General features: G+C 57.4%; 2 protein-coding genes across 6 annotated transcripts; both read left to right on the top strand.

Annotated features, from left to right (window-relative positions):
- Positions 1-733: 733 nt before the first annotated feature.
- On the top strand, positions 734-10,168 carry UQCR11 (ubiquinol-cytochrome c reductase, complex III subunit XI). Of its 3 annotated transcripts, none has more exon segments than NM_001257804.1 (3): positions 734-861; positions 5,364-5,512; positions 6,729-7,215. In NM_001257804.1, coding segments are annotated over 2 exon segments (171 nt in total). In that variant the 5' UTR covers positions 734-811; the 3' UTR covers positions 5,485-5,512; positions 6,729-7,215.
- Positions 6,729-27,366, top strand: MBD3 (methyl-CpG binding domain protein 3). 3 transcript variants are annotated; one of them, XM_077976321.1, is made up of 7 exons: positions 6,729-6,960; positions 19,240-19,399; positions 19,784-19,921; positions 21,665-21,755; positions 22,802-22,979; positions 25,520-25,723; positions 25,885-27,366. In XM_077976321.1, exons 2-6 carry the CDS (start codon positions 19,298-19,300, stop codon positions 25,716-25,718), a joined length of 708 nt encoding a protein of 235 aa, XP_077832447.1. In that variant the 5' UTR covers positions 6,729-6,960; positions 19,240-19,297; the 3' UTR covers positions 25,719-25,723; positions 25,885-27,366.
- The last annotated feature ends 45 nt before the right edge of the window (positions 27,367-27,411 follow it).

Here is a 27,411-nt window from a genome sequence, read left to right as displayed (position 1 = left end):
CTGAAAATGGGGGAAAAGACAGAAAAGTGCCATGGCGGTGTCTGGGAATGTGCCCCTCTTCCTTCTGCCCACACCGGCCCGGTGTGCATGGGGAGGCTGGAAGCTGGGAGCTGAGTGAACATGTACGGTGCTGCGCCGGGTTGTGGGAGAGCAGAGGAAGCAGGGACTGGAGAAAGGCGAGCCCAAGCGAGCCTGGTGCGGTGGAAAGCAGGAGGCAGAAGGACCTGCCTGTCATCAGCTAAGACCATTCAGAGACGTTCACCGTGCAAGGAGCCAGGCCTCCCTCTGCTGCCTGAATGAGGAATCACCCAGGCTCGCAAACCAAAACCTGCAAAGTGATTTCCGACAGCCTCCAGGCAACTGGCAACTTTGAGGCTCAGGGAAGCACTGCCGCTCGGCCAAAGTCCTACAGCGAATCAGGAACAACGCCTGACGCCTCCAAAAGTGGGCTCCAGTCCCAGCTCTTCCCCTCTGTGTGACTCTGGGCAAGACGCTACCCCGCTGGACGTCCTGGCACATGCTAGGCGCATAAAATCATTGGCAGGTAGCCCCGTGGAGCCTAGAGGCAAAATCGGCCGTCAGAACACGTGCCCAAAATGCCCCGCCCTAACCCCGCCCACTCCGGGCCACCTCTCCCTGGTCGTCCAACCCTCGCCGGAAGTTACTGTAAGCGGCTTCCGGGTCTGCGCGCATAGCGGCGGATGATTTCTTTTTTTTTTCCTTTCCCTGCGCGCGTGCGCGCCGCGGTCGCGCCTGCGCAGTGTGGCCGGGTCAGCCGACAGGGTCACCCTGAGGGTGCGACTCCGCCGCGATGGTGACCCGGTTCCTGGGTCCGCGCTACCGTCAGCTGGTCAAGAACTGGTGAGGACGTCGCCCCGCGGCCCCATCCGCCCTCCCGCCTCGGCCCACCCCCGCGCCGCTGCGTTCCGTGTTTGTGCGCGTTTCCGGGGGCTGGGCCCGGCCCAGGTCCCTTGTTGTGCCCGGTGACAGAGGGGGAAACTGAGGCCGAGAGGCGGAGCGGCGCGTCCCGACGTGAACGGGACGTGGCGGACCCAAGGCCAAACCCCAGCATGTCTGGCTCCAAGCCTCAGTTTCCCCGTCTCTACCGGGGGGTCCGGGTGGTGACCCCTTGGACGGAAACGCCCAGAAGGCGCCGAGCCCCGATCCGCAGCCCAGCACTCGCGGCATCTTCGGCCTTTGCCATTATTTTGTTTTTTATGATTTTTAACAAGGAACGTGAAAGCTGCCGCTGTGCCTGATCCCACGTGGGCAGCTGGCCGGCATAGGGGTGGCCCCCATAGAAGCCGGGCTGGGGGTGGCCTCCGTAGGGTTGTCTCGTGTTTCCACGTGGGTTGCTAAGAAGCAAGGCCTGGCTGGGTGCGGTGGCTCCCGCCTGTGATCCCAGCGCTTTGGGAGGCCGAGGCGGCCAGATCACCTGAGGTCAGGAGTTCAAGACCAGCCTGGCCAACATGCTGAAACCTCCAGTCTCTACTAAAAATGCAAAAATTAGCCAGGCCTGGTGGCAGGTGCCTCTAATCCCAGCTACTTGGGAGGCTGAGGAAGGAGAATTGCTTGAACCCGGGAGGCGGAGGTTGCGGTGAGCTGAGATTGCGCCAGTTTACTCCAGCCTGGGCAACACCCGTTTTTAAAAAAGAAAAAAGCAAAGGCTATGATTGGCAGTGTGTCCGGAAGCCAGAACATACTTCCTCCATCCCAGACTGGGGGACAGGTTGGGGACAGGGTCTGGACGGTGGAGCTGACTGGGACCATCAAGGGGAACGTGATAGTGGCGTTTTATAGCGTGGGTAACTTAGGCCTGGGATGAGGAAGCCTGCTCCTAGCTGAGAACCCAGCAGCCTATAGTAGCCAATGCAGCCCCTCCCGGGTGCAGCAGGTCCACTTCTGTGCCCAGTCACAGTGGGAACCACCCGTCATCCATGCTTTCATCCAACAGCAGGCATTTATTGAGCACCTACTATGTGTTAGGGACACAACAATAGACAGAACCCTTGTGGGCGGACATTCTGGTTGGCGGGCAAGGAAAAGTGAAGAAATGAGACCTGTGGTGCAGGGCTGACCTAAAATAAGTGGGAGAGGAAGGGGTGCAGACACCTGCATGCAAGGGGCCGTGCAGGGCTAAGCCACCAGACAGTGGCTTTGGGAGGCCAGGGAGCAGGTCTCATCCCCAGGAGGCACTGTGGGGTTGTGTCTCAGAGTCTCAGACTCAGGACTGGGAGGGCCACAGTTCACCAGCTGGGGACCCTGCAGTCCACACCCGTTCTGGGCCCTGCTGGGGCTTGGTTTGAGGAAGGGGTTTTCATGGTGGCGAGGTCGTTGGTCAGTGTGGTCATGGTCTGTACATCCTTCCTCGGTGGCTAGTGGAAATCAGGTTTCGTGGGCTCTTCCCACACTGTCCAAATCCACAGGGTCCTACATGGGGTGACCAAGATGATAGGGGAGGAGAAGGCCGGCCCACTGGACATATTTATGGCAGGCTTCTCTGGTGGTTAATAACCCAGGGCTGGGCGTGGTGGCTCACACCTGTAATCCCAGAACCTTGGGAGGCTGAGGTGGGTGGATCCCTTGAGGTCAGGAGTTTGAGAACAGCCTGGCCAACATGGTGAAACGCTGTCTCTACTAAAAATACAAAAATTAGCCGGGCGTGGTGGTGGGCGCCTGTAATCCCAGCTATGTGGGAGGCTGAGACAGGAGAATTACTTGAACCCCGGAGGTGGGGGTTGCAGTAGCCGAGATCACATCACTGCACTCCAGCCTGGGTGACAAAGCGAGGCTCTATCTCAAAATAAAACAAACAAACAAACAAACAAACTTACCCAGAATGCCATCAAGACACAGGTATAAAGATTCCTGCCCTGTTGGTGGCATCTGCCTCTGAGCCAGGTTCCAGGAGCAGATGTGCATACCACCAGCTGGTGAGCGGGCACCGGGCCTGCACTTGGAGAGTGTCTCTGGTGAGGCCCTTGGGGCAATGTGTGCAGGGTTTGTTCATCCGCCTTCTCTGCCTCCAGGAGGAGCACCCCTTGCCACCCCAACATCCCAGCTATGTGATTCGCTGTGATCCAGGGAGGTGAATCGGATTTCTTTTTTTTTTCCGAGACATAGTCTCACTGTCGCCCAGGCTAGAGGGCAGTGGTGCAATCTCGGTTCACTGCAAGCTCCACTTATAGAGTTCAAGTGATTCTCCCGCCTCAGCCTCCCCAGTAGCTGGGACTACAGGTGGGCACCACCACACCTGGCTAATTTGCGTATTTTTAGTAGAGATGAGGTTTCACCATGTTGGCCAGGCTGGTCTTGAATTCCTGACCTCAGGTGATCCGCGCCTCTCGGCCTCCCGAAGTGCTGGGATTACAGGCGTGAGCCACCATGCCCTGCCTGGAATTGGATTTTAATTTCAGCCCTCTGTTGGGCCAGCAGTGGGCCTGCAATTGTTATCTAGTGCTGTGTACATAAGAAATGGTCTCCCGGCCGGGCGCGGTGGCTCAAGCCTGTAATCCCAGCACTTTGGGAAGCCAAGGCGGGTGGATCACGAGGTCAGGAGATCGAGACCATCCTGGCTAACACGGTGAAACCCCGTCTCTACTAAAAAAATACAAAAAACTAGCCGGGCGAGGTGGCGGGCGCCTGTAGTCCCAGCTACTTGGGAGGCTGAGGCAGGAGAATGGCGTAAACCTGGGAGGCGGAGCTTGCAGTGACCTGATCCGGCCACTGCACTCCAGCCTGGGCAACAGAGTGAGACTCCGTCTCAAAAAAAAAAAAAAAAAGAAATGGTCTCCCAAAATTAGCCACTTAAACCAGCAAATACTCCTTATCTCACAGTTTCAGTGGGTGCACTGCGCCGACTCCTCAGGCTCTCTTGTGAGGCTGCAGTCTCATCCGAGGGCGTGACCAGGCAGATCCGTTTCCGAGATCCTTCACGGGGTCGTTGGCTGGGTTCATTTCCTTCTTAGCTGGAGGCTGCCATCAGTTCTCTGCCACATGGATCCCTTCATAGGGCAGCTCACAGCATGGCAGCTGGCTTCTCCAGAGGCAGCTAGAGGGTGCACAAAGGTGCCCAGGATGGAAGCCAGTCGTTTTCTTTTCTTTTTTTTGAGATGGAGTCTCACTTTGTCACCCAGGCTAGAGTGCAGTGGCGCAATCTCGGCTCACTGCAACCTCCGCCTCCTGGGTTCAAGCTATTCCCCCGCCTCAGCCTCCTGAGTAGCTGGGATTACAGGCATCCACTACCACGCCCAGCTAATTTTTGTATTTTTGTAGAGATGAGGTTTCACCATGTTGGCCAGGCTGGTCTTGAATTCCTGACCTCCTTGGCTTCCTGAAGTGCTGGGGTTACAGGCGTGAGCCACCACGCCCAGCCTCTTTTTTTTTAATTTTAATTTTAATTTTTTTTGAGATACGGTCTCATATTCACCCAGGCTGGAAGGCAGTGGTGTAGTCACGGTTCACTGCAACCTCTGATTCCTGGGCTCAAGAGGTCCTCCTGCCCCAGCTTTCCTAGTAGCTGGGACTACTGGCATGTGCCACCACACCCGGCTAATTTTTTTAAAATTTTGTGTAGAGATGGGGTCTCTGTTGTCCAGGCTGGTCTCAAACTCCTAGGCTCAAGTGAGCCTCCTGCCTCAACCTCCCAAAGGGCTGGCATTCCCCTTCTGAGCCTCCGTACCTGAAGTCAGTCTTTTCTCACCTGGCCTCCGCAGTGAGGCCCCATCACTCGTGCTGCGTTCTGCGCATTAGAAGCCTGTGCCCACGTTCACACTGTGCGAGGGCGTGAACGCCAGCAGGTGGGCTTGCTGGGCCTTCCTACAATCTGCTGGTCCCAGGAAACTTGCGGGAGATCTCACAGCACGCGCCGTGGTGGGCAAGAGCGTGGGCTTGGAACCCGAGGCCTCGATCCTCGCCAGCTGTGTGGCCTCAGGTGAGGGCCTCGCCCTGTCTATTGTTCGGTGTCCTCACCTGGGCACAGGGACTGTGATGGCGGCACTTCCCTGAGTCCTGCAGCTGTGGCAGGGATGGATGAATTTCTGCAGACTGCAGCAGACCGGACCCATCATCATGGTGGCTGCAAACTTACAAACACCTACACATGCCCCAGGCCCAGCCTCCCGCCAGCAGCGCTCCCACCCGGGAGCCCCTGGAGCAGTTACTGAAGATGCAGAAGCCCGGCTTCCTGAGGGCCAGCAGTGTGGGCAGGGCCTGTGCTGTTGGTGCCAACCCGCAGGGCCCACAGCAGTTGGTGGACACAGGCGCCAGGCCCACGCCTCAGCCATCACCGCTCAGGACAGGGGCCAGGGTGGGGCAGGAGAAGGCGTCCAGAGCAGGCCTGACCATCCCCTCTCCTCTCACAGGATCCCGACGGCCTACACGTGGGGCGCCATGGGCGCCGTGGGGCTGGTGTGGGCCACCGATTGGCGGCTGATCCTGGACTGGGTACCTTACGTCAATGGCAAGTTTAAGAAAGATGATTAATTACACTGGCCCTTCGCACACCCCTCTGGTAATTTTCAGTAGGCTGTGGTGGGTGGACTGCATGGTGGCCGAGGAGTGGGTTCTCCAGGCTCCCAGAGCCAGGGCGGCAGGCCTTACCGTTTCCCCTGGAGAGGCCTGCATGGGAGTGGGGCCCTGGGTGCCCTCTCTGGCACCTCCTGCCCACGGGCACAGAACGGTCACCCCACAGCCTTGGGTTGTGTGACTGGAGCATGGGCCCTGCCCTCTCTCTGGACAATCTCAGTTAGTCTTTGAGGCACACCCTGCTTCCATCTCAGTGGGCACCCCAGCCTGAACTGGGTGGGGGGCCCATGTTACAGATAGACGGGGAAGGTGGAGGCTGGCCCACAGCGGCTGGCCACCCGACGAGCTCTTGGAAGCACCTGTGAAGCCCTGGACACATCCACATGTTTCTCCAGCATGCCAGCTGCCCCTTCACCACAGTGCCTGTGGCATCTGACCGGTGCCCACATGACAGTCCCACGTGGCCCGGCTCTTACACCCCCATTTTCCAGGTGCCAGCCTGAGGCCTGAGGCCATGCCACTCTGTTTGAACCTGGGCCTCAGAGCGCTGCTCTGGTCTGTGTTCCTCCCTGCTGCATGAAGCCTGGGGCCTGTGCCGTGCCGGTGTTCCTGCTAGGCTGCTGTCCTGGGCCACTTGCGCAGCCAGCTTCATATGGAAGGGAATTTTCTTTTCTTTTCTTTTCTTTTTTTTTTTTTGAGACGGAGTCTTGCTCTGTTGCCAGGCTAGAATACAGTGGCGGGATCACAGCTCACTGCAACCTCTGCCTTCCGGGTTCAAGCGATTCTTGTGCCTCAGCCTCCCGAGTAGCTGGGACTACAGGTGTGTGCCACCACACGCAGCTAATTTTTTTTTTTTTTTTTTTTTTTTTTTTTTGAGACAGAGTTTTGCTGTTGTTGTCCAGGCTGGAGCGCAGTGGTGTAATTTCGGCTCACTGCAACCTCCACCTCCCGGGTTCAAGCGATTCCCTGCCTCAGCCTCCCAAGTAGCTGGGATTACAAGCATGAGCCACCACACCCAGCTAATTTTGTATTTTTAGTAGAGATGGGGTTTCTCCATGTTAGTCAGGCTGGTCTCGAACTCTTGACCTCAGGTTATGCGCCCACCTCGGCCTCTCAAAGTGTTGGGATACCAGGCATGAGCCACCGCGCCCGGCCCGGAAAGGACACTTCTACTCACCCTGCCTCGTCTGCTCTCCCTCCAGGTGCCTGGTGGCGCCAGCTCCTCCCGCCTCAGCGCCTGCTGCATCTGGAGCAGCCCAAGCCTCAGGATGGACATGAGGAAATCCACAGCTCAACTTCAGACCTCTTATGTTTCTGAAAACAGCTTGGATCTTTTAATGCATGTTGCATTAAACCTCCCTGAAACCTACTCCGTGCCCGGATGTTGATCATGCTGGTGGCTTGGTTACTGTGACTGTAGCTGGAGTGGCACAGGTGACCCAGGGGTCCTTTCAGCTCCAAAATGTTACGAATCTAGGAGAGTTTCCCAATGGCTGGCAGAAACTGCTTGTTTAAAATGTTTCATAAGTAATATCTGCAGTGTGTTTATCCATTGCTGCCTTAACAAGTTACCCCACACGTAGTAGCTTAAAGCACAAACGTTCACTATCTCACCGTCTGTGTCAGTCCGGGATTTGGGAGTGATGTATCTGGGTGGTTGTGGCCCAGAGTCTCTCATGAGGATGCAGGTAAGACATCAGTCAAGGCCACTTCATCTGAGGAAGGCTCAACTGGGGCTGGAGGAGCCACTTCCAAACCAGTGCCCTCAACTTGGCTGTCGGTGACAGCCGCAGTTCCTTCCTATGGGGACCCCTACACAAAGTTGCTTGAGCATCCTCACAGCATGGCCGCTGCCTTCCCCAGCGCAAGTGAACCAAGGTAGAGGAAGGCGAAAGCCACAGTGCTTCTATGACCCACCCTGAGAAGTCTCATGTGGTCACTTCCGCCACACTGTGTTTATCAGAAGCAAGCCCCTGAGGTCCAGCCCACATGCAAAGGGAAGAGAATGGGGTTCTGTGTTTTGAAGGGAAGAATATCAGAATTGGTAGACATTTCAAACCATCACATTAGGGTTACAAAAATGAACAGGCTGGGTGTGGTCGCTCACGCCTGTAATCCCAACACTTTGGGAGGCCAAGGAAGGGGCATCATTTGAACCAGGAGTTCAGTACTAGCCTGGGCAACAAAGAAGCCCCCGTCTGTGATAAAAAGAAAAAAAAATGAAAAAATAAAAATGAACAGGTACAAAAAGAGTATATGGTGCAGTCACACTCCCTGATACAGCTGCCCAGTTTTTTCCAACTCTTGCCAATCTCTGAGCCGAGACTGCCCCACTGCACTCCAGCTTGAGCAACAGAGTGAGACTCAAAAAAAAAAAAAAATCCTTCTAGACATACTCTCTGCATACATAAGTGTGTTGATGGAAATAGCTATTGTATCAGTCTGCTAGGGCTGCCATAACAAAATCCCACAAATCTTAATGGCTTGAACAACAGAAATTTATTTTACTTTTTTTTTTTTTTTTTTTTTTTTGAGACAGAGTCTCGCTCTGTCGCCCAGGCTGGAGTACAGTGGCGCGACCTTGGCTCACTGCAAGCCCCGCCTCCCGGGTTTACGCCATTCTCCTGCCTCAGCCTCCTGAGTAGCTGGGACTACAGGCGCCCGCCACCTCGCCCGGCTAGTTTTTTTGTATTTTTTTTTTTAGTAGAGACGGGGTTTCACCGTGTTTGCCAGGATGGTCTCGATTTCCTGACCTCGTGATCCGCCCGTCTCGGCCTCCCAAAGTGCGGGGATTACAGGCTTGAGCCACCGCGCCCGGCCTACTTATTGTTTTTTTAAAGGCAGTCTTGCTCTGTCGCCCAGGCTGGAGTGCCGTGGCACGCTCTTGACTCACCACAACCTCCGCCTCCTGGGTTCAAGTGATTCTCCTGCCTCATCCTCCTGAGGAGTTGGGATTACAGGCGTGCGCCACCACCACGCCTGGCTAATTTTTTGTATTTTTAGTAGAGATGGGGTTTTACCACGTTGACCAGGTTGATCTTGAACTCCTGACCTCAGGTGATCCGCCTGCCTCAGCCTCCCACAGTGCTGGGATTAACAGCTGTGAGCCACCGCTCCGGGCCTATTTATTTATTTAGTTTTGGAGACGGAGTCTCACTCTGTCACCCAGGCTGGAGTGCAGTTGCATGATCTTGGCTCACTGCAACCTCTGCCTCCAGGGTTCAAGCGATTCTCCTGACTCAGCGCCCGAATAGCTGGGATTACAGGCGGTCGTCACCACACCCTACTAATTTTTGTATTTTTAGTAGAGATGGGGTTTTGCTACGTTGGCCAGGCTGGTCTTGAAATGACCTCAGGTGATCTGCCCGCCTCGGCTTCCCAAAGTGCTGAGATTACAGGCGGGAGCCACGGTGCCTGGCTGGATTTTGTTTTGATTTTATTTTTTTTTTGAGACAGAGTCTCGCTCTGTTGCCCAGGCTGAAGTGCAGTGTCACAGTCTCGGCTCACTGCAAGCTCCGCCTCCTGGAGGCTGAGGCAGGCAGATTGCTGGAGCTCAGGAGTTTGTGACCTGCCTGGGCAACATGGTAAGACCCTGTTTCTACTAAAAATACAAAAAATTAGCCAGGCGTGGTGGTGCACACCTTTGGTCCCAGCTACTTGGGAGGCTGAATTGGGAGGACTGCTTGAGCCTGAGGGGCAGAGGTTACAGTGAGCCAAGATCACGCCACTGCACTCCAACCTGGGCAACAAAGTGAAACCCTGTCTCAAAACATAATAATAATCGCCCTTGCATGGGGGCAGGTCCTTGCACTGGCTGCCCTAGCCAAGTACCATGGCTGGTTCTGGGATGTAAATGCCTGGCTTTGAGTCCACGGAATAGACTTTCCTGTCTCCTGAGAACACTGATTCTTCCACGGCAGCCCAATGCTCTGGGGCCTCGGTGTTAGGCCACTAACCAGCTACTTACTGAGCTGCTCAGGAGACAGAGCTGGCTGTCTCACCTCAGCTCACCACAAGGTGGGGTGAGCGGGTCATCCGACCATCACCCACCCATCCATCCTGATTTATTCAGTGCTTCTGTGGTCAGCACAACATCCTGAAACTGCACGTTCCGGCTCACACCTGTAATCCCAGTACTTAGGGAGGCCAAGGCGGGCAGACCACTTGAGGTCGGGAGTTCGAAACCAGCTGGCCAACAAGGTGAAATCCCATCTCCTCTAAAAATTCAAAAAAATTAGCCGGGCGTGGTGGCAGGCACCTTTAATCCCAGCTACTTGGGAGGCTGAGGCAGGAGAATTGCTTGAACCTGGGAGGTGGAGGTTGCAGTGAGCCGAGACCACGCCATTGCACTCCAGCCTGGGCAACAGAGTGAGACTCTGTCTCGATCAGTCAGTCAATCAATAAATGAATGTGCCAGTCCTACTCCCTGGAACCTGCAGCTAAAGGGACTTTGAAAATGGAATGAGATCTTCAGATGGGAGAGCATCCCAGATTGGGTGGACCCAATGTCAACAAAGGAGTCCTTAGAACCAGGACAGCTTCTCCAGCTGGAGGCAGAGGGGCACAGCAGCTAGACTCAGTCCTTGAACACCTGTGCAGGTCGGCCCAGCCCTATCCTTGGGAGCGATGCTGTCAGTGGGGGACCGACAGGGGGCAGCCCACCCATTTCCATTTCAGGATCCCTCTGGCTGGCTGGGGAAGGGGTTAAGAGGAGATTGGCCGGGCGCGGTGGCTCAAGCCTGTAATCCCAGTACTTTAGGAGGCCGAGACGGGCGGATCACGAGGTCAGGAGATCGAGACCATCCTGGCTAACACGGTGAAACCCCGTCTCTACTAAAAAATACAAAAATCTAGCCGGGCGAGGTGGCAGGCGCCTGTAGTCCCAGCTACTCGGGAGGCTGAGGCAGGAGAATGGTGTAAACCCGGGAGGCGGAGCTTGCAGTGAGTTGAGATCCCGCCACTGCACTCCAGCCCGGGTGACAGAGCGAGACTCCGTCTCAAAAAAAAAAAAAAAAAGGATGCAACAGTGGGTGGGTGATTCCGCAGGAAGGTCCTGGAACTCTCCCGACCAGAGATGCTGGCTGGACTAAGGTGCAGGGGGTGGAGTAGGGGAGCAGGGGGCTCAGATACCTGGATTCCGAGGGGTCAGAAAGCTACTGGGCAGGGCGTGGTGGCTCACGCCTATGATCCCAGCACTTTGGGAGGCCGAGGTGGGCTGATCACTTGAAGTCAGGAGTTCGAGTCCAGGCTGGCCAACATGGTGAAACCCCGTCCCTACTAAAAATACAAAAATTAGCTGTGTGTGGAACCAGTTACTTGGGAGGCTGAGGCAGGAGAATAGCTTGAACCTGGGAGGCGGAGGCTTTAAGTGAGCCAAGATCGCGCCTCTGCACTCCAGCCTGGGCAACAGAGTGAGACTCCGTCTCAAAAAAAAAAAGCTACTGGAGGGAACTTGGGGGCATGGAGGGGGTCGTCACGGAGGAAGCCCCCCAGATGTGGACGCCCGTAAAAAGATCGGAAGCTGGGAGACCTGGAGGGTGGGGAAGCCGAGGTCCAGTCACTAGGCCAGAGTCCCCAAGACTTGGGCTGGAGAAAGGTCGGGGAAAAGGACCCCACTAGTACGAAAGCATGACCCCGCGCACGCGCCCCAGGCGGCCGGGTAAGCGGGGGCACAGTGGAAGGGGCTGTGGGGGCTCCGGGAACAGCTGCTGGGCACTAGCGGCTCACGAGGCACAGGGCGCAGGCGCACACACCGCCGGAGGACCGCCCCCCATGCGCTGATTGGCGCTGCCGGAGAGGGGCGGGGCCTGGCGCCGCGGCTGCGCAGCACGGGGCCCCGCGCGGGCGGGTGGGCGGAGCGGGCCCCCCGAGCGGGGGCTGGCGAGCGCGGGGAGGGGGCTGAGAGGGCGGCAAAGCCGGCGCGCGCCCGGCTGGGGGCGGAGGGCGGGGGCCCGCGGGCCGGAACAGCCGCGGCAAGTGGCGGCGGCGGCAGCGGCAGCGGAGGCAGCTGAGGCGGCGGCAGCGAGCGGGGGTCCGGGCGGCGGCGGCGGGCCCGGCGGCGGGCCGAGGAGCCGGGCGCAATGGAGCGGAAGAGGTGGGAGTGCCCGGCGCTCCCGCAGGGCTGGGAGAGGGAAGAAGTGCCCAGAAGGTCGGGGCTGTCGGCCGGCCACAGGGATGTCTTTTACTATAGGTGAATGAGCGCGCCGGCCGCGCAGGGCCTCAACGGGCGCCTCCCAGCGGCCTCTGCGGCGGCCTCGGCGCCCCTGCCCCGGGCCGCGGCCCGGGCCCCGCGCGTGCGTCGTGCGTGCGTGCGTGCGTCTTGCGTGCGTGTCCGCCCGGCGCGCGAAGGCCCAGTGCGCGTGCGTCGGTTGTTGGGCCGCATGGCTTTCGGCCGGCCGTTTGGGGACTGGCTGCCGGGCGGCGACTGTGGCCTTTGTTCGTGCGCGCTGGGCCAGGGGCGCCTGGCGACGGCCAGACGCTGCCGGGAGGCAGGGGTGGGGGGTGGGCTGTTCCTTTGGTTTCCGTGAGACGCAGGGGGTGCCTTCTTGGGGCGCTGCTGGGGTGGCGCGGAGCCCGAGGGGCTGGCCAGGCGGGGTTTCGGGGAGCAGGGCTCATGGGGGGATCGGGGAGAGCGTGCGTGAAAATGCGGGTTCTTGGGCTCAACCCAGTCCTGGGAATAAGCGCCTCAGGGTGACTGGTCTCCCTCGCAGCGTTGCTTTTTTCAAAGGTATTCCACCTCCTCCCCCGCACTCCTTCCGAGGTCCTCGTGGGTCGTGGCCCCCTCAGGGTGGAGACCTGAGGCTTGCGGCTTTCCGAGCCGACCTAACGGTAGTCTTTGCGTAGATATTGGTGGTGGTCGAAGGCTTTCAGAGACCCCCCCACTCCCCAAATTGGAACAGGCGCTGCTCAGAAAGGTCGCAGGGAACCCCCTCCGTGGAACAAAGACTTAGTCGCCCGCTGCAGCCAATATCCAGTCAGTCGGCCACCTGCTGTTTGTCTTCCCTTTTTTTTTTTTTTTTTTCCCTGGCTGGGGAAAGATACTTTTGATTCTGGGCCAGCTTTGATTGCGCCCTCCCCTTGGTTCACTGTCCCGCGGCCCCTTCAGGTCCCCCATGAGGGGCAAGAGGACGCCTGCCATGTGCCGAGCACCTGGGTAAAGGGGGGTGTGCGGTCGGCCCCCCTTTTTCCCACAGCTCGGGGTCGTGGGCCGGAGACCGCCCAGGTGAGGGCGGGTGGTTTCCACGAGCCAAGGAGGGGCAGAACCAGCGCTCGGTCCACTGTGCACTTCGGTCCCCTGTGGTTCCTGACTGTCCCGGTTTGGGGAGATTAAGTGAGAAAAGTGAGCAGGGAAAGGATGGCTGTGATCAGAAGCAGTGTGTGGGGCCTCGTTCTGCAGGAGGAGCTCGGGGACTGGTTCCTGGAAAGTTGGATGACAGCAACAGAGAGGGGAAACTTGGTCCCCAAATGTGTACCTTTATGAGCTGGAACCCTGTAATTGCAGGCATTGGCATAGTGGGACTGCAATCCCTGTCTCGGACAGGGTCGTGCATCCCCCTTTGGTACTCGCCCCCTTCGTTGGCTCTCTGGCTCTAGAAAGCCTGAAGCCCTGTGTTCTGTCCTCTGTCAGTAGGAGGTCGGGCCTGCTGGCATGCTCCCTCCAAACACATTTCTGGCTTTCCCTCTCCCAAAGGCTGCCCTAGAGTCCACAGCAGGTCTGTGTCAGCCCCTTGGCAAAAACAAGCCTCCCCAGCACCAGGCGCTGCCTGGATCCGACCATTCAGCCAGGAGTGAGGCCGGGCCCTCCTGCTTAACAGGTGACAGCCAGGACACCAGCCACTTTCCATGACAGCCGTGGGTACACGTCCTGAGATCTGCGGTGACGCATGCTAAATCTGGGAGGGCAGATGCGGGGCCTGACTGAGACTGGGGTCAGGGAGGGGGCCTCTCTGAGGACGTCACATCGAGCGACAGGGAGAGGCGTCCAGGCAGCAGGAACCCCCTAAGAGGTGGCTGCAGCTTGGGAGCTGGGATGAAGGCCAGCTTGTGCGGAGTGCCCTGAGGCTGTCTTCACCCCAGCCCTCTCATTCCCACTTTGGGCCCTGGCCCTGAGCATGAGGGTCTAGCAATGGAGAAAAGCGGGGAAAGGCTCTAAACAGGCTGGGGAGATTTCAGGTTTCTCTGCAGAGGGTGAAGCCAGACTCTGCCTAGAGCCGCCCTCTGCAGGTCTGGGGCCTCCTCAGCCCAGGCTTTCATCTGAGGCTGCAGGCTTCCAGGCTGCGTTCTCTGTTGGGGGTGCCTGGGATAGTTCAGGCTGTGACGCCCACCTTTTTCTATATGTGTGGTTTTATCAAAGCTGTTCTTGGTTCATTGAATAAAATTTCAGGGACATCTTTCTGTGTCAATAGACAGGCATAACCTTTATTAAAAATTGAGATATAATTCACATTCCACAAAAGCTAGTTTTCTTTTTCTTTGTGACAGGGTCTCACCCAGGCTGGGGTGCAGTGGTACAATCATGGCTTATGCATTCTCAACCTCCCAGGCTTAGGTGACCCTCTCAGCTCAGCCTCCCAAGTAGCGGGAATTACAGGCACACTCCGCCATGCCTGGCTTATTTTTATAGGGATGGGGTTTCACTATGTTGCCTAGACTAGACTGGTCTCGAATTCCTGTACTCAAGCAATTAACCTGCTTCAGCCTCCCAAAGTGCTGGGATTACAGGCATGAGCCACTGCCTGGCCAAAGCTACTTTTTAAAAATGTACAATTCAGTGGGTGGTGGTTTTTTTTTTTTTTTTTTTTTTTTGAGACGGAGTTTAACTCTTCGCCAAGGCCACAGTGCAATGGCGCGATCTCAGCTCACTACAACCTCTGCTTCCCGGGTTCAAGCGATTCTCCTGTCTCAGCCTCCCAAGTAGCTGGGATTACAGGCATGCGCCACCACGCCCGGCTAAGTTTTGTATTTTTAGTAGAGAAGGGGTTTCGTCATGTTGGCCAGCCTGGTCTCGAACTCCTGACCTCAACTCCTGACGCCAGCACCTCAGACTCCCAAAGTGTTGGGATTATAGGCGTGAGTCACCACACCTGGCCACCAGTGGTTTTTAGTACATTCACAAAACTGTGCAACCATCACCACTGTGTAATTCCAGAACGTTCTCATCACCCCGAAAAGCAGCTCTGTCCTCATTAGCAGTCACTCCCCACTTCTTCCTCCCCCAGCCCCTCGTTACCACTAACCCCCTCTATCTTGCATTTGCATTTATTTATTTATTTATTTATTTAGAGACAGGGTCTTGTTCTGTCACCCAGGCTGGAGTGCAGTGGTGCAATCCTAGCTCACTGCAGCCTTGACCTTCCGGGCTCTAGCGATCCTGCCTCCTCAGCTTCCGGAGTAGCTGGGACCACAGGCATGAGCCACCGCGCCCAGCTAATATTTTATTTTCATTTTTTTTTATTATTTATTTATTTTGAGAGGTAGTCTCGCTCTGTCACCCAGGCTGGAGTGCAGTGGCACAATCTCGGCAGACTGCAACCTCCGTCTCCTGGGTTCAAGTGACTCTCCTGCCTCAGCCTCCCAAGTAGCTGGGATTTCAGGCCCCCGCCACCACCCCCAGCTAATTTTTGTGTTTTTAATAGAGACGGTCTGTTGGCAAGGCTGGTCTCGAACTCCTGACCTCAGGTGATCGTCCCACCTCGGCCTCCCAAAGTGCTGGGATTACACCGCCCTCTTTTTGTTTTTTGTTTTTTTTGAGACGGAGTGTTGCCCTGTCACCCAGGCTGGAGTGCAATGGTGCAATCTCGGCTCACTGCAACCTCCACCTCCCGAGTTCAAGCAGTTCTCCTGCCTCAGCCTCCCAACTAGCTGGGATTACGGGCATGTGCCACCACGCCTGGCTAATTTTGTATTTTTAGTAGAGATGGGGTTTCACCATGTTGATCAGGCTGGTCTCGAACTCCTGACCTTAGGTGTGAGCAACTGCATTTATTCTTTTTGAGAGGGTATTATTGAGATACAGTTTATGTACCATACAATACACTCATTTAAAGTGCACGAGTCAATGGTTTTTTAGCATATTCACATATTTACGGGTATGTGCAGCTATCCTCAGATTCAATTTTAGAATTTCCATCACCCCGGAAAGAACCTCAGACCCATTTGCCACTGCCTTGTGCGCCCACCCCCAGTCCTAACAACCAGTCTGTGATCTGTGTCTGTTGTTCGCCTTTTTTTTTTTTTTTGGAGACAGAGTCTTGCTCTGTCGCCCAGACTGGAGTGCAGTGGCATGATCTCGGCTCACTGAAACCGCCGCCTCCTGGGTTCAAACCAATCCTGCCTCAGCCTCCTGAGTAGCTGGGACTACAGGCACGTGCCACCGTGCCCGGCTAATTTTTTATATTTTAGTAGAGACGGGTTTCACCGTGTTGCCCAGGCTGGTCTCCAACTCCTGAGCTCGGGCAATCCACCCCTCTTGGCCTCACAAAGTGCTGGGATTACAGGCGTGAGCCACCGTGCCCAGCCTTGTTTGCCTTCATCTTAAAAGGCAGAACAGCCTCTCTTTGGGGTGACTGGAGGCAAAGAGCTGCTGGGCGTGTTTTGTGGGGTCTCTTCTTGTGGCTATGTGAAGCCTGAGTCTGAGCCTCTGGTCTCTCGGTTTCTTTCCACTGCCCTGGGCAAACCACCTTCGATTTAACGTCAGCCAGCCCGGAGAGTAATTACAAGAGTAAATCTCAAAAGTAAATCTCCGGGAGGAGCCCTCAGTGGTTTCGGACCCCCAGGCACTTGTCCTCGTGCCCTCCCTGCGGCGCCCTGTCCTAGTGGACATGCTGGAGCCCATCCGTGTCCTTGTGGACCATGGAATTTGCCCAGGGTTGGGTGGGGGGGGCTGGGTGGAGAGAAATAAAACTTCCCGTGGTCTGTGTATCAGCCCAGTACATAGATCCTGGATAGAGGCGATTGAGCTAAGCATGGGACCAAGCATTTCTGTGCAGTGCCTGCAGAATTGAGTTTCCTTCTGGCTACAGGAGATTCTTCGGAGCTGTCTCAGTTGTCTGGCATCTGGCGTCTGCCATGGGCCAGGACATCTGGGGCAGGGGCAGAAGAGGACAGGAGGAGCCTGCCCTAGAGGATTCTAGGAAACCAGCAAAACAGGGCTACCTACCAATCTCAGGCTGATGCGTTATTAATAAAAGTGACTGTTGACTCAGTTTATAGATACAGTATGTTTGAGGTGCCTGGCCTAGTAAGCACCATACAAGTGCTATTATTTCTAAATGATTTTATCGAGATAAAAGAAACCAGCCAGGCATAGTGGCTCCTACCTGTAATCCCTTTGGCGGTCGAGGCAGGAGGATCTCTTGAGATCGTAAGTTGGAGACCAACCTGGGCAACATAGACCCCATCTATGCAAAAAATTTAAAAATTAGCTGGGCATGGTGGTGCACACTTGTGTAGTCCTAGCTACTCAGGAGGGCAAGGCAGGACAATCCCTTGAGCCTAGGAGGTCAAGGCTGCAGTGTGCTATGATCACACCACTGCACTCCAGCCTGGGCAACAAAAGGAGACCCTGGCTCTAAAAGGAAAAATGAAAAACAAAATGAAGCGGCAGGGCATGATGACTCACACCTGTAATCCCAAAGCTTTGGGAGGGAAGGTGGGAGGACTGCTTGAGCTCCGGAGTTCCAGACCAGCCTGGACAACATGGCGAGACCCCATCTGTATTAAAAAAATACGAAAATTAGGTCGGGCACGGTGACTCACACCTGTAATCCCAGCACTTTGGGAGACCAAGGCGGGCGGATCACGTGAGGTCAGGCGTTTGTGACCAGCCTGACCAACATGGTGAAACCTGGTCTCTACTAAAAATATAAAAATTAGCCAAGTGTGGTGGCGGCACCTGTACACCCAGCTACTCAGGAGGCTCAGGCAGGAGAATCACTTGAACCTGGAGGTGGAGGTTGCAGAGAGCCAAGATCGAGCCACTTCACTCTAGCCTGGGCGACAGAGTGAGACTCCATCTCAAAAGAAAAAAAAAAAGAAATTAGCCAGGCGTGGTGGCTTGTGCCTGTCATCCCAGCTACTTGGGAGACTAAGGTGGAAGGATCACCCTAGCCCAGGAGTTCAAGGTTGCAGTGAGCTGTGATTGAGCCACTGCATTCCGGCCTGGGTGACAGTGAGACCCTATCTCCAAAAGGAAAGAAAGAAACAAAGTCGCATCCATATCAGCAGTCACTCCACATCCCTCACCCCAGCCTCTGGCACTATGCGTCCTCTTGCTGTCTCTGAATTATCCTGTTCTAGACATTTCATAGAAATGGGGTCACACATTGGCCGGGCGTGGTGGCTCAAGCCTGTAATCCCAGCACTTTGGGAGGCCGAGATGGGCGGATCACAAGGTCAGGAGATCGAGCCCTTGCTGGCAAACACAGTGAAACCCCGTCTCTGCTAAAAAATACAAAAAACCAGCCGGGCGCGGTGGCGGGCGCCTGTAGTCCCAGCTACTCAGGAGGCTGAGGCAGGAGAATGGCGTAAACCCGGGAGGTGGAGCTTGCAGTGAGCTGAGATCCGGCCACTGCACTCCAGCCTGGGCGACAGAGCAAGACTCCGTCTCAAAAAAAAAAAAGAAATGGGGTCACATACTGTGTGGCCTTTTGTGTCTGGCATCTCTGAGTGTGCTGTCCTCAAGGTGCATCCACGCTGTGGCCTGTGTCAGAGCCTCGCTGCTTTTCATGGCTGTGTGGATGGGCCATGGTGTGTTTGTCCGTTCATCCATGGAAGGCGTCTCGGCTGCTGCCACCTCCTGGCTCCTGTGGTGGGGCTCCTGGGGACACCCGCGTAGAAGTGATGGTGTGGGATGTGTGCTCATTTCTCAGGCAGATGCCTAAGAATGTCATGTCTGGGTCATCAGGAAACTTGGTGAGGAGGTGCCAGGCTTTTCCAACATGGCTGTTCCTGATGGCGATGTGCTGGGTTGGGTGCTTGTCATCCTGTAGTGTGACCACATGTGACACACAGGGCAACCCATAGGTGGGTGTCCTTAGGTCCTGGAGAGGATGAGTTGCCGGCGCTTGTCTGTGGCAGGCTGAGAGCAGAGCCCCGTGTCTGAGAGCAGGTCTGTTTACCTGGCTGCCTTGTTGCGAGCTCCCCGGTCGGGTTATACCCAAGCAGCTGTTGGGGCCTGGCCCCAGACCTTAGAACGAGACCCCTTCCCAGCCTGGCCCTGCCGCTGTTACCCCAAGGGGGAAGGAGATTGCTTTTAGGGCTGTCCCTCACATACCTGTTCTCCGTGGGGTCTTTTCTGAAGAATGTGACCTAAATTCCATTTCTGGAATGTTCTGGAAATGTGAGCCATCCTCCCAGAGCTGGGGCTCATCCTCCTGTAGGTAATAGCGTTTGTACCCGAGCTCAGTGTCTGCTGTGCCTGATGCTGCCAGGGCCTACGGCAGAGGGGACCGGAGTTAGGGGTCTGGGGCAAGGATCCAATGTGGAGGCTGGGGCTGGGGCTGGCGCCCAGATGTGGGGGCCAGTTTTGGGGTGCTGGGGTCTGCGATGAAGGTCTGGGGTCACGCCAGGGTTGGGGTCTGGGCCTGGGGCTAGGGCCTAGGTTTGGGGTCACGGCCTGAAGCTGGGGCTGGGACTGGGTTTGGGTCTGGGGCCAAGGCCTGGGTTTGGGGTCCGGGGTCCGGCCGGGGCACCGACCGTCCCGCCTCCCTGCAGCCCGAGCGGGAAGAAGTTCCGCAGCAAGCCGCAGCTGGCCCGCTACCTGGGCGGCTCCATGGACCTGAGCACCTTCGACTTCCGCACGGGCAAGATGCTGATGAGCAAGATGAACAAGAGTCGCCAGCGCGTGCGCTACGACTCCTCCAACCAGGTCAAGGTGAGTGGTGGCGCCACGCGGGTGACGTCGGCGCGGGGCGTTCTAGGCGGGGACACGGCCATGACGTGACCTGCGGGCGACGCAGCCCGGCGTCCAGAGCGCAGGAGGTCACAGCGGGCGGAGAGCAGAGAGCGGAAGGCGCAGGCCACAGGGCGCAGAGCGCAGAGCGCAGGGCTCATGGCGAGGACACGGCCCGCGGCGGGGGCTCCAGAGCCGGCCGGGCCGACCCTGCGGGAGCGGCCTCCCCGGACCGTGGGGGTCCTGGAGGGCACGGGGGACGCGAGGGGCGCCGGCACGGCGAGGGGTCGCTCGGGCCCCGCACCCCTTGAGGCTCCACGCCGCCGGGGCGCCCCCAGACCGGACCGCATCTCCTTCCTCCCGCAGGGCAAGCCCGACCTGAACACGGCGCTGCCGGTGCGCCAGACGGCGTCTATCTTCAAGCAGCCAGTGACCAAGATTACCAACCACCCCAGCAACAAGGTCAAGAGTGACCCACAGAAGGCGGTGGACCAGCCGCGCCAGGTGAGCTCAACGCATAGGGACCCCAGCCTTCCCGGCCAGCTTGTTCACTGTAGTGGGCGGACGTTTGGAATAAGATCGTACATGGAGCGGATGGATTGAGCGCAAGAGTTCCAGGCTAGCCCGGGCTACATGACGAAGCAAAAAAAAGTGAAAAAATTAGGTGGATGTGGTGGCGCGCGCCTGTGGTCCCAGCGTCTTGGGAGGCTGAGGTGGGAGGATTGCTTGAGCCCAGGAGGCACACCACTGCACACCAGCCTGAGGGATAGAGCAAGACCCGGTCCTGCGGTCCCCTCGTGGAATGTGCGGGGCATTGGTTTCAGGACACACCCCACCCTCAACCCCCAGATACCAAAATCCGAAGATGTTGAGGCCCGTCATAGAAAATGGTCCAGGATGGCCTTGCGCAGTGACTCAGGCCTGTAATTCCAGCACTTTGGGAAGCTGAGGCAGGTGGATCACCTGAGGTCAGGAGTTCGAGACCAGGCTGACCCAACGTGGTGAAACCCCGTCTCTACTAAAAATACAAAAATTATCTGGGCGTGGTGGTAGGCGCCTATAATCCCAGCTACACGGGAGGCTGAGGCAGGAGAATCATTTGAACCCGGGAGGTGGAGGTTGCAGTGAGCCAAGATCCTGCCGTTGCACTTGAGTCTGGGCAACAGAGCGAGATCCTGTCTCACAAATAAAACAAAAATATTTTTTAAAAAATGGAAATGGTTTAATGTTTGCACATTACCTGCAGGTATTTTCTAGATTCCTCATGAGGTGTAGATGCTTGTGACACTCCTTGTTGTGTGTGTTTTATTCCTTTTTTTTAGTTTTTCATTTTTGAGACAGGGTCTCTGTATGTTGCCCAGGCTGGTCTCAAGCTCCTGGCCTCAACTGATCCTCCCACCTTGGCTTCCAAAACTGTGGGGATTACAGGTGTGAGCCACCTCACCTGGCCAGTTGTATTATTTTTGTCTTTTTTTCCCCCCAAATATTTTCCGTCTGCAGCTGGTTGGGTGTGTGGTTATGAACCCACAGATACAGGGGGCTGACTGCCCACATGTGACTGCATAACCTACTTCTTAAAAACCTGAGAACCGTGTGTATTTTCTTTTTGTTTTTTCTTTCTTTTTTTGGAGACAGAATCACATTCTGTCACCCAGGCTGGAGTGCAGTGGCGGGATCTTAACTCACTACAACCTCTGCCTCCTGTTTTCAAGTGATTCTTCCACCTCAGCCTCCCAAGTAGCTGGGATTTCAGGTACCTGTCACTACATGTGGCTAATTTTTTTTTTTTTTTTTTTTTTTTTGAGACGGAGTTTTGCTCTCGTTGTCCAGGCTAGAGTGCAATGGTGCGGTCTCAGCTCACTGTAACCTCCACTTCCCGGGTTCAAGTGATTCTCCTGCCTCAGCCTGCCAAATAGCTGGGATTACAGGCACCCGTCTCCACACTCGACCTTTTTTTGCATTTTTAGTAGATAAGGGGTTTCACCATGTTGATCAGGCTGGTCTCAAACTCCTGACCTCAGGTGATCTGCCCACCTCGGCCTCCTAAAGTGCTGGGATTGCAGGTGCAAGCCACCCCGTGTGTATTTTTATTCTTATTTACAAACGTCCACTGGATCCCTGGCTGCAGAAAGCCCGGGCAGGGGCTGGGGACTCAAGGCCCTGGGAGGGGAGAGGCGCCGTGGGGACCCACACAGGGCAAGGAGGCCAGGCGGGCCATCCTTGAGGTTCACATCTGTGTCTGGGCAGCTCTTCTGGGAGAAGAAGCTGAGCGGCCTGAACGCCTTCGACATTGCTGAGGAGCTGGTCAAGACCATGGACCTCCCCAAGGGCCTGCAGGGTGAGCGGGCGCCTGAGGGAAGGCGGAAGGGGACGTGCCGGGTGGGGTGGAAGCGCTACGGGTGCCCTCATCTCCTAGCAGGGTGGATGGCTGTTCCTGCTGCGGGTGCTTAGAGCAAATCTGCCTGCGGCTGGGGCGGGAGGAGGAGGCCCAGTGGGCTTGGGGATGGGTAAGGGCGCTTGGGCTGGGCCCTTCATTCTTGACCTTGGAGACCCTGCGGGTGGGGCTTTGTGGCTTCCAGGTGTGGCGCAGGCCTGGGGCTGTTTTCACCTGCAGGACGTGCAGTTTTGCCATGGGGATCCTAAAAACAAACAAGGACATCTGACTTGGCTCCTGCACCCTCCGAGCACGTCCCCACCACAGAACAAAGAATGCAGCTCTTGCATGGTTTTGTTGGTGGTTTTTTGAGACAGGGTCGCTGGGGACAGTGGCTCACGCCTGTAATCCCAGCACTTTGAGGGGCTGAGGCAGGAGGATCACTTGATCTCAGAAGTTCAAGACCAGCTTGGGCAACATAGACCCCATCTCTACATCTCTACGGAAAATACAGAGCAAGACCCTGTCTCAGAAAACAAAAGGCAGCCTTTTCACGGCCTAAGCTGAAGTACAGCGGCGCCATTACTACTCGCGGCAGCCTCCACCTCTCGGGCTCAAGTGGTTCTCTCAGCTCAGCCTCCTGAGTAGCTGGGACCACAGGCATGCAGCGTGACACCTGGCTAATTTTTTAGTTCTTTTGTAGAGACAGGAGTCTCACTATGTTGTCCAGGCTGGTCTCAAACTCCTAAGCTCAATCAGTCCTCCCACCTCAGCCTCCCAAGATGCTGCGATTACAGGCGGGAGAGGCCGCACCTGGCCTAGCTTGCTTGTTTTCTGTTATGAATGTAATAACACAAGCAGGAGAGGGAATTTAGAAATGGAACCCGAGTCGCGGGGAGAAAGCGGCAGCTCCCATTCTTGGGGCATTTCCGTGGCCTCTCCAGCTCTCCAGGCCACAGCTGCCCCGTGGTGACCTCTCCACTTGTGGCTGTTTGTCCACTGCCTGGCAGGGGTAGGACCTGGCTGCACAGATGAGACGCTGCTGTCAGCCATCGCCAGCGCCCTGCACACTAGCACCATGCCCATCACGGGACAGCTTTCGGCCGCCGTGGAGAAGAACCCTGGTGTGTGGCTCAACACCACGCAGCCCCTGTGCAAAGCCTTCATGGTGACCGACGAGGACATCAGGTAGCTCCTCGGCCTGGTCCCCTGCTCCTCCGCCCTTTCTCTTGGGGGCATGGGGACCCTGAGTGTCCCCGTGTGCCTGCGTGTTTCCCGTCTCCCCACGACACTGCTGGGGTTTTGAAACAGAAATAGACGGGGCAAGGGTACCCATCGTCGGACCAGTATGAACTGTTTCACCCACGTGCTGGGTTCAGGGCGAGCCAGGCACCCCTTGAAGAAATGTTCTTGAAAAGAGTATGGTCCTTTGAGCCCGTGAGGACTGGCTGTGCTGGGTGCTGGGCTCCACGTTGGGCCCTGGAGATGGAGGGACAGGGCAGGCCAGGGCTCTCTGCCTTCAGGGAGATGGCGCAGGGCGCCTGCTGAGGGGCAGTTCCAGCGTGCAGAGCCTGGGAACGAACGGCAGGGAACACGGCCGCTGCAGAAACAGGCAGCAGTCAGGTGAGGCTGAGCAGCCCAAGGGTGAGGGGCCCTCCTGCAGGGCCTCAGGGCCGAACGCACGTCCCGTGTGCAGGGTGGACGCAAGGCCCCGCGGTGACGGAGGCGCCTGCAGAAAACTCTGGAAGTGCTGGAGAGAAGATGGGGCTTTTCATGTTCAATGCAGCACACGGCTTAGGTCAGGAAGGAAACTCTTGAGGGTTCCAGAAACAAGGAACTGAAGCCTGCAGCAGCCAGGGAGGCGCTGGGGCATGTGGGCTTCCTGTGGCAGCAGCCAGGGAGGCGCTGGGGCATGTGGGCTTCCTGTGGCAGCAGCCAGGGGTCAAAGGCCCCTGGGCACAAGGAGAAGAGACCCTGTGCCCCCACGCAGGGTGAAGACATGGACCTAAGACGCCACCCCCGCAAGCACACAGACTATGGGTGCCAAGGGTTCCGTCCTGAGCGGCTGCGGCATCTTCCTCCGGCCGTGGTGCTTTTGGGCCCCCTCATTTGGGTTTGAGGTCCATTTACACTCTCCACATGCCCAGCGAACTCCCCGAAATGAAGATGGTGGAATAGGAAGAATTGACAACATAAGAAAAGAACAAGACTGAGAAATAGCAGGCAGATCATTAAAAGCCCTGCAAAACTTGCAGAAATAAGGCTGTGCACAGTGGCTCACACCTGTAATCCCAGCACTTTGGGAGGCCGAGGCAGGAGGATCACCTGAGGTCAGGAGTTCAAGACCAGCCTGGCCAACATGGTGAAGCCTCATCGCTATTAAAAAATATAATAAAATAATTAGCTGGGTGTGTTGGCATGTGCTTGTAGTCCCAGCTACTCAGGAGGCTGAGGCAGGAAAATCACTTGAATCCAGGAGGTGGAGGTTTCAGTGAGTTGAGATCCTGCCACTGCACTTCAGCCTGGGTCACAGAGTTAAAAAAATAAAGAACTCATAGAAATAGAAAAAGGCATTGAAACTAGGAACTCGGTGGTGGGTTCAGCAGGAGGTGGGGTTCTGTCTGGCGGCTGCAGTGGAGTAGGTGAGCCAGGGTGTTCCGGGGGGTGGGGACAGTGAGAGGGAGCAGCTCAGGTCTGCAGGAGCCATTGGAGAGACCCCGGGGGAAGGGGGTGGCTGAGCCTTGGCCACAAACACAATCAGCCTCACCTGGGAGTGAAAGCAGAACAGAGACAAGGAGGGGCTCTGGGCGGCCGGAGAGGGAGGCGGGCAAAAGCACATGCTGCGGCCCAGGAGTCGGCAGGCAGAGGAGCGGCCACCCTGGAGTGCCTGGCATCAGCTCGTAGTCCCCAAGGATGAGGCCCCCAGTCCCTGGTGGTGGGTTGAGACATGGGTGTGGATTCTTTTTCTCAGGCCCCTGAGCCATGGTAAGGGAACGCACGCTGGCGCATAGCGGGCAGTGGAAAGGTGACCCCGGGCCTGCGAGCCGGCGGGGGGGTGCTGCGGGCTGATGGTAGCTGATTTTGGTGAGGCTTTTTTTTTTAGCAGAGTCTCCCTCTGTTACCCAGGCTGGAGTGCAATGGTGCGATTGCAGCTCACTGCAACCTCCGCCTCCTGGGTTCAAGTGATTCTCCTGCCTCAGCCTCCCAAGTAGCTGGGATTATAGGCACTCGCCACCATGCCCGGCTCATTTTTGTATTTTTGGTAGAGATAGGGTTTCGTCGTGTTGGGCAGGCTGGTCTCGAACGCCTGACCTCAAGTGATCCACCCAAAGTGCTGGGATTACAGGCGTGAGCTTCCACCCGGCCTGGTGTGGTTTTCCTGCCCCACTCAGTGCCCGTCAAGGGATGGGAGCGAGGGTTTCCGCAGCTGAGCATGGGGGAGTCTCAGGGCCAGGTCTGGGGGCTGAGGGGTTGGGCCGCTCCCTGGGTCTCAGCAGAGGTGGCAGGTGGGCCATCTGGGTGGGTGGCAGATGCTGGTGATGGGCAGCGGCAGCCAGTTGTTCTGTGCATGGATTGTGAAGGGAGGGGCAGCACGGGCTAGGGCTGGTCCTGGGGATGCCTGTGGATCCCTCTGGCCTCCCCTTCCAGCCGAGGTCCCCACGTTCGTCCTGTGTCCACGTCCTGCTGGCCGCTCACCTGGGCGTAACGCAAGGTCCCTCTGTCCCCAGGAAGCAGGAAGAGCTGGTGCAGCAGGTGCGGAAGCGGCTGGAGGAGGCGCTGATGGCCGACATGCTGGCGCACGTGGAGGAGCTGGCCCGTGACGGCGAGGCGCCGCTGGACAAGGCCTACACCGAGGACGATGACGAGGAGGACGAGGAGGATGAGGAGGAGGAGCCCGACCCGGACCCAGAGATGGAGCACGTCTAGGGCAGGTGCTGCGGGGCCATGGGGGCTCCCTGGAGTCGGGTCCTGGCAGTGGGCACTGCCTGGTGAACACAGATGTGGTCGGGATAGCGGGTGCCATCTCCCCAGAAGAGCCCAGGCGTCCCTGTCCCGTGGAGTCGCTAAAGCCAGCCCTCCCTGTCCTTTCCAGAGGCCCTGCCGAGAGCCCGTGCTGCCCGCTGGAGCCGCCTGCAGACGCGGCCCTCGGCCCCACGTGAACCAGGCTCAGCGGCTGAGCCCAGCCCTGGAGACACCCGGGAGGAAGGCCGTGCTCCTGGCTCCCTCCTCAGCCTGTGCCCACTTCCCGGGGCCTCGGGGCACACAGCTGGGGCTGCCCCCACCCGAAAGACCCTCCACGCTCGTCCTCTAAAGGGTCCGGCTTCGGGAAGTGCCGGGTGCTCCTGGGCCCCACCTGGCTCCCTATGACCTCGGGGCTTGAGGCCAGCTCCTCCCCACACCCGCTGCCCCATCTCCTTGAGACTGGAGAGCAGCCAGAAGGTGCCCGGCAGCTCGGCACCAAGGAGCGCTGACGGCTGGGAGGGTTTCTCCGTCTGAAGGCGAATTTTTGAAACCCACAGCACCCACTGCGCAGTGTGAGGACGGGACTCTGGTCCGCTGTTGGGGGCGTGCAGGATGGCGCCACCCTCTGCCCTGCCATGGGTCTGGTGGTGCCACAGACCCTCACCGTGCCTGAGTGGCACACCCAGGAGGCCACTCTCCTTCAGTAAATCTAACACAGTCGAGGCGCATCACCGGGTGGCCTTCCCTGTGCTGACGCCAGCCTTGGCTTCCGAAAACCAAACCCCAGCTGCTGCCAGTCGGTGCTCGGTCGCCTGGGGCTGCCAGAATGCTCCACTGCCAACTGGCGCCCTGCCTCGGTTTCCCTTCTGTTTAGTGGGGACACAGGCACCCAGCTTTGGGGTGGTGCTGACGCTCCCAGGGTGCCAGGAGCCACTGGGACAGGGCGAGGCTCCCAGATGCCCCTTGAGGTGCCTGGCTCTCCAGGGAGCTTCTGGCCCAAGGCCGTCTGAAGGATCTGTTCCTTAACCCCCCAGTGCCTTGGCGAGGGCAGGTTCCAGGCCACAGACGCTTGCCCTGAGTGGACTCTGTGCCAGTCCCTGGTGCCCTCCTGGCCCTGCTGCCCAGTGAGGGCTCCTACTGGTGGGTTCATTGGCCTGGGCCCAGCGAGCCCTCGCCTGCATTGACCTTAGGCCCATAGAGAGGGCCTGTCCCGGCGCTGACCCCGCCAGGATCTGGTCACTGCCCCAGGGGACTGATGGGGCCTGACTGCGGGGGCTGTGGGAGCTGAGGAAGTGCCGCTCAGGAGCCGGGATCACCGCTCCACCGTCTGCCCTCCAAGGACACCCATGGGCGCGGTGGGCTGGCGGCTTCCTGCTGCTCCCTGTCAGAGTCAAAGCACAAATCCCTGGGACGGGCTCAAGGGCCGAGGCGGCCGAGGGAAGCTCCAGGTGGGGACCATGTCTTCTTGGGGTTGGTGCCCTCTGGCTGGGACCCTTCGCCGGCCCAGGATCCCCGGGTGCTGCAGTGGGGTGGCCTCCCCTCTGCCTGGTGGAGGGAGCTGTGGGCGTGGGGATGTGACTGAATAAAGCCACCGTGGGTGGATGTGCTTGGAGCCTGGAGTTTGGTGCATCCTCTAGACTTTGGTGCCCACGTTTGA

The sequence above is a fragment of the Macaca mulatta genome, chromosome 19 (genome assembly GCF_049350105.2).
Source record: "Macaca mulatta isolate MMU2019108-1 chromosome 19, T2T-MMU8v2.0, whole genome shotgun sequence".
Classification (NCBI taxonomy): domain Eukaryota; kingdom Metazoa; phylum Chordata; class Mammalia; order Primates; family Cercopithecidae; genus Macaca; species Macaca mulatta.
This window is presented reverse-complemented; position numbering and strand designations above follow the sequence as displayed.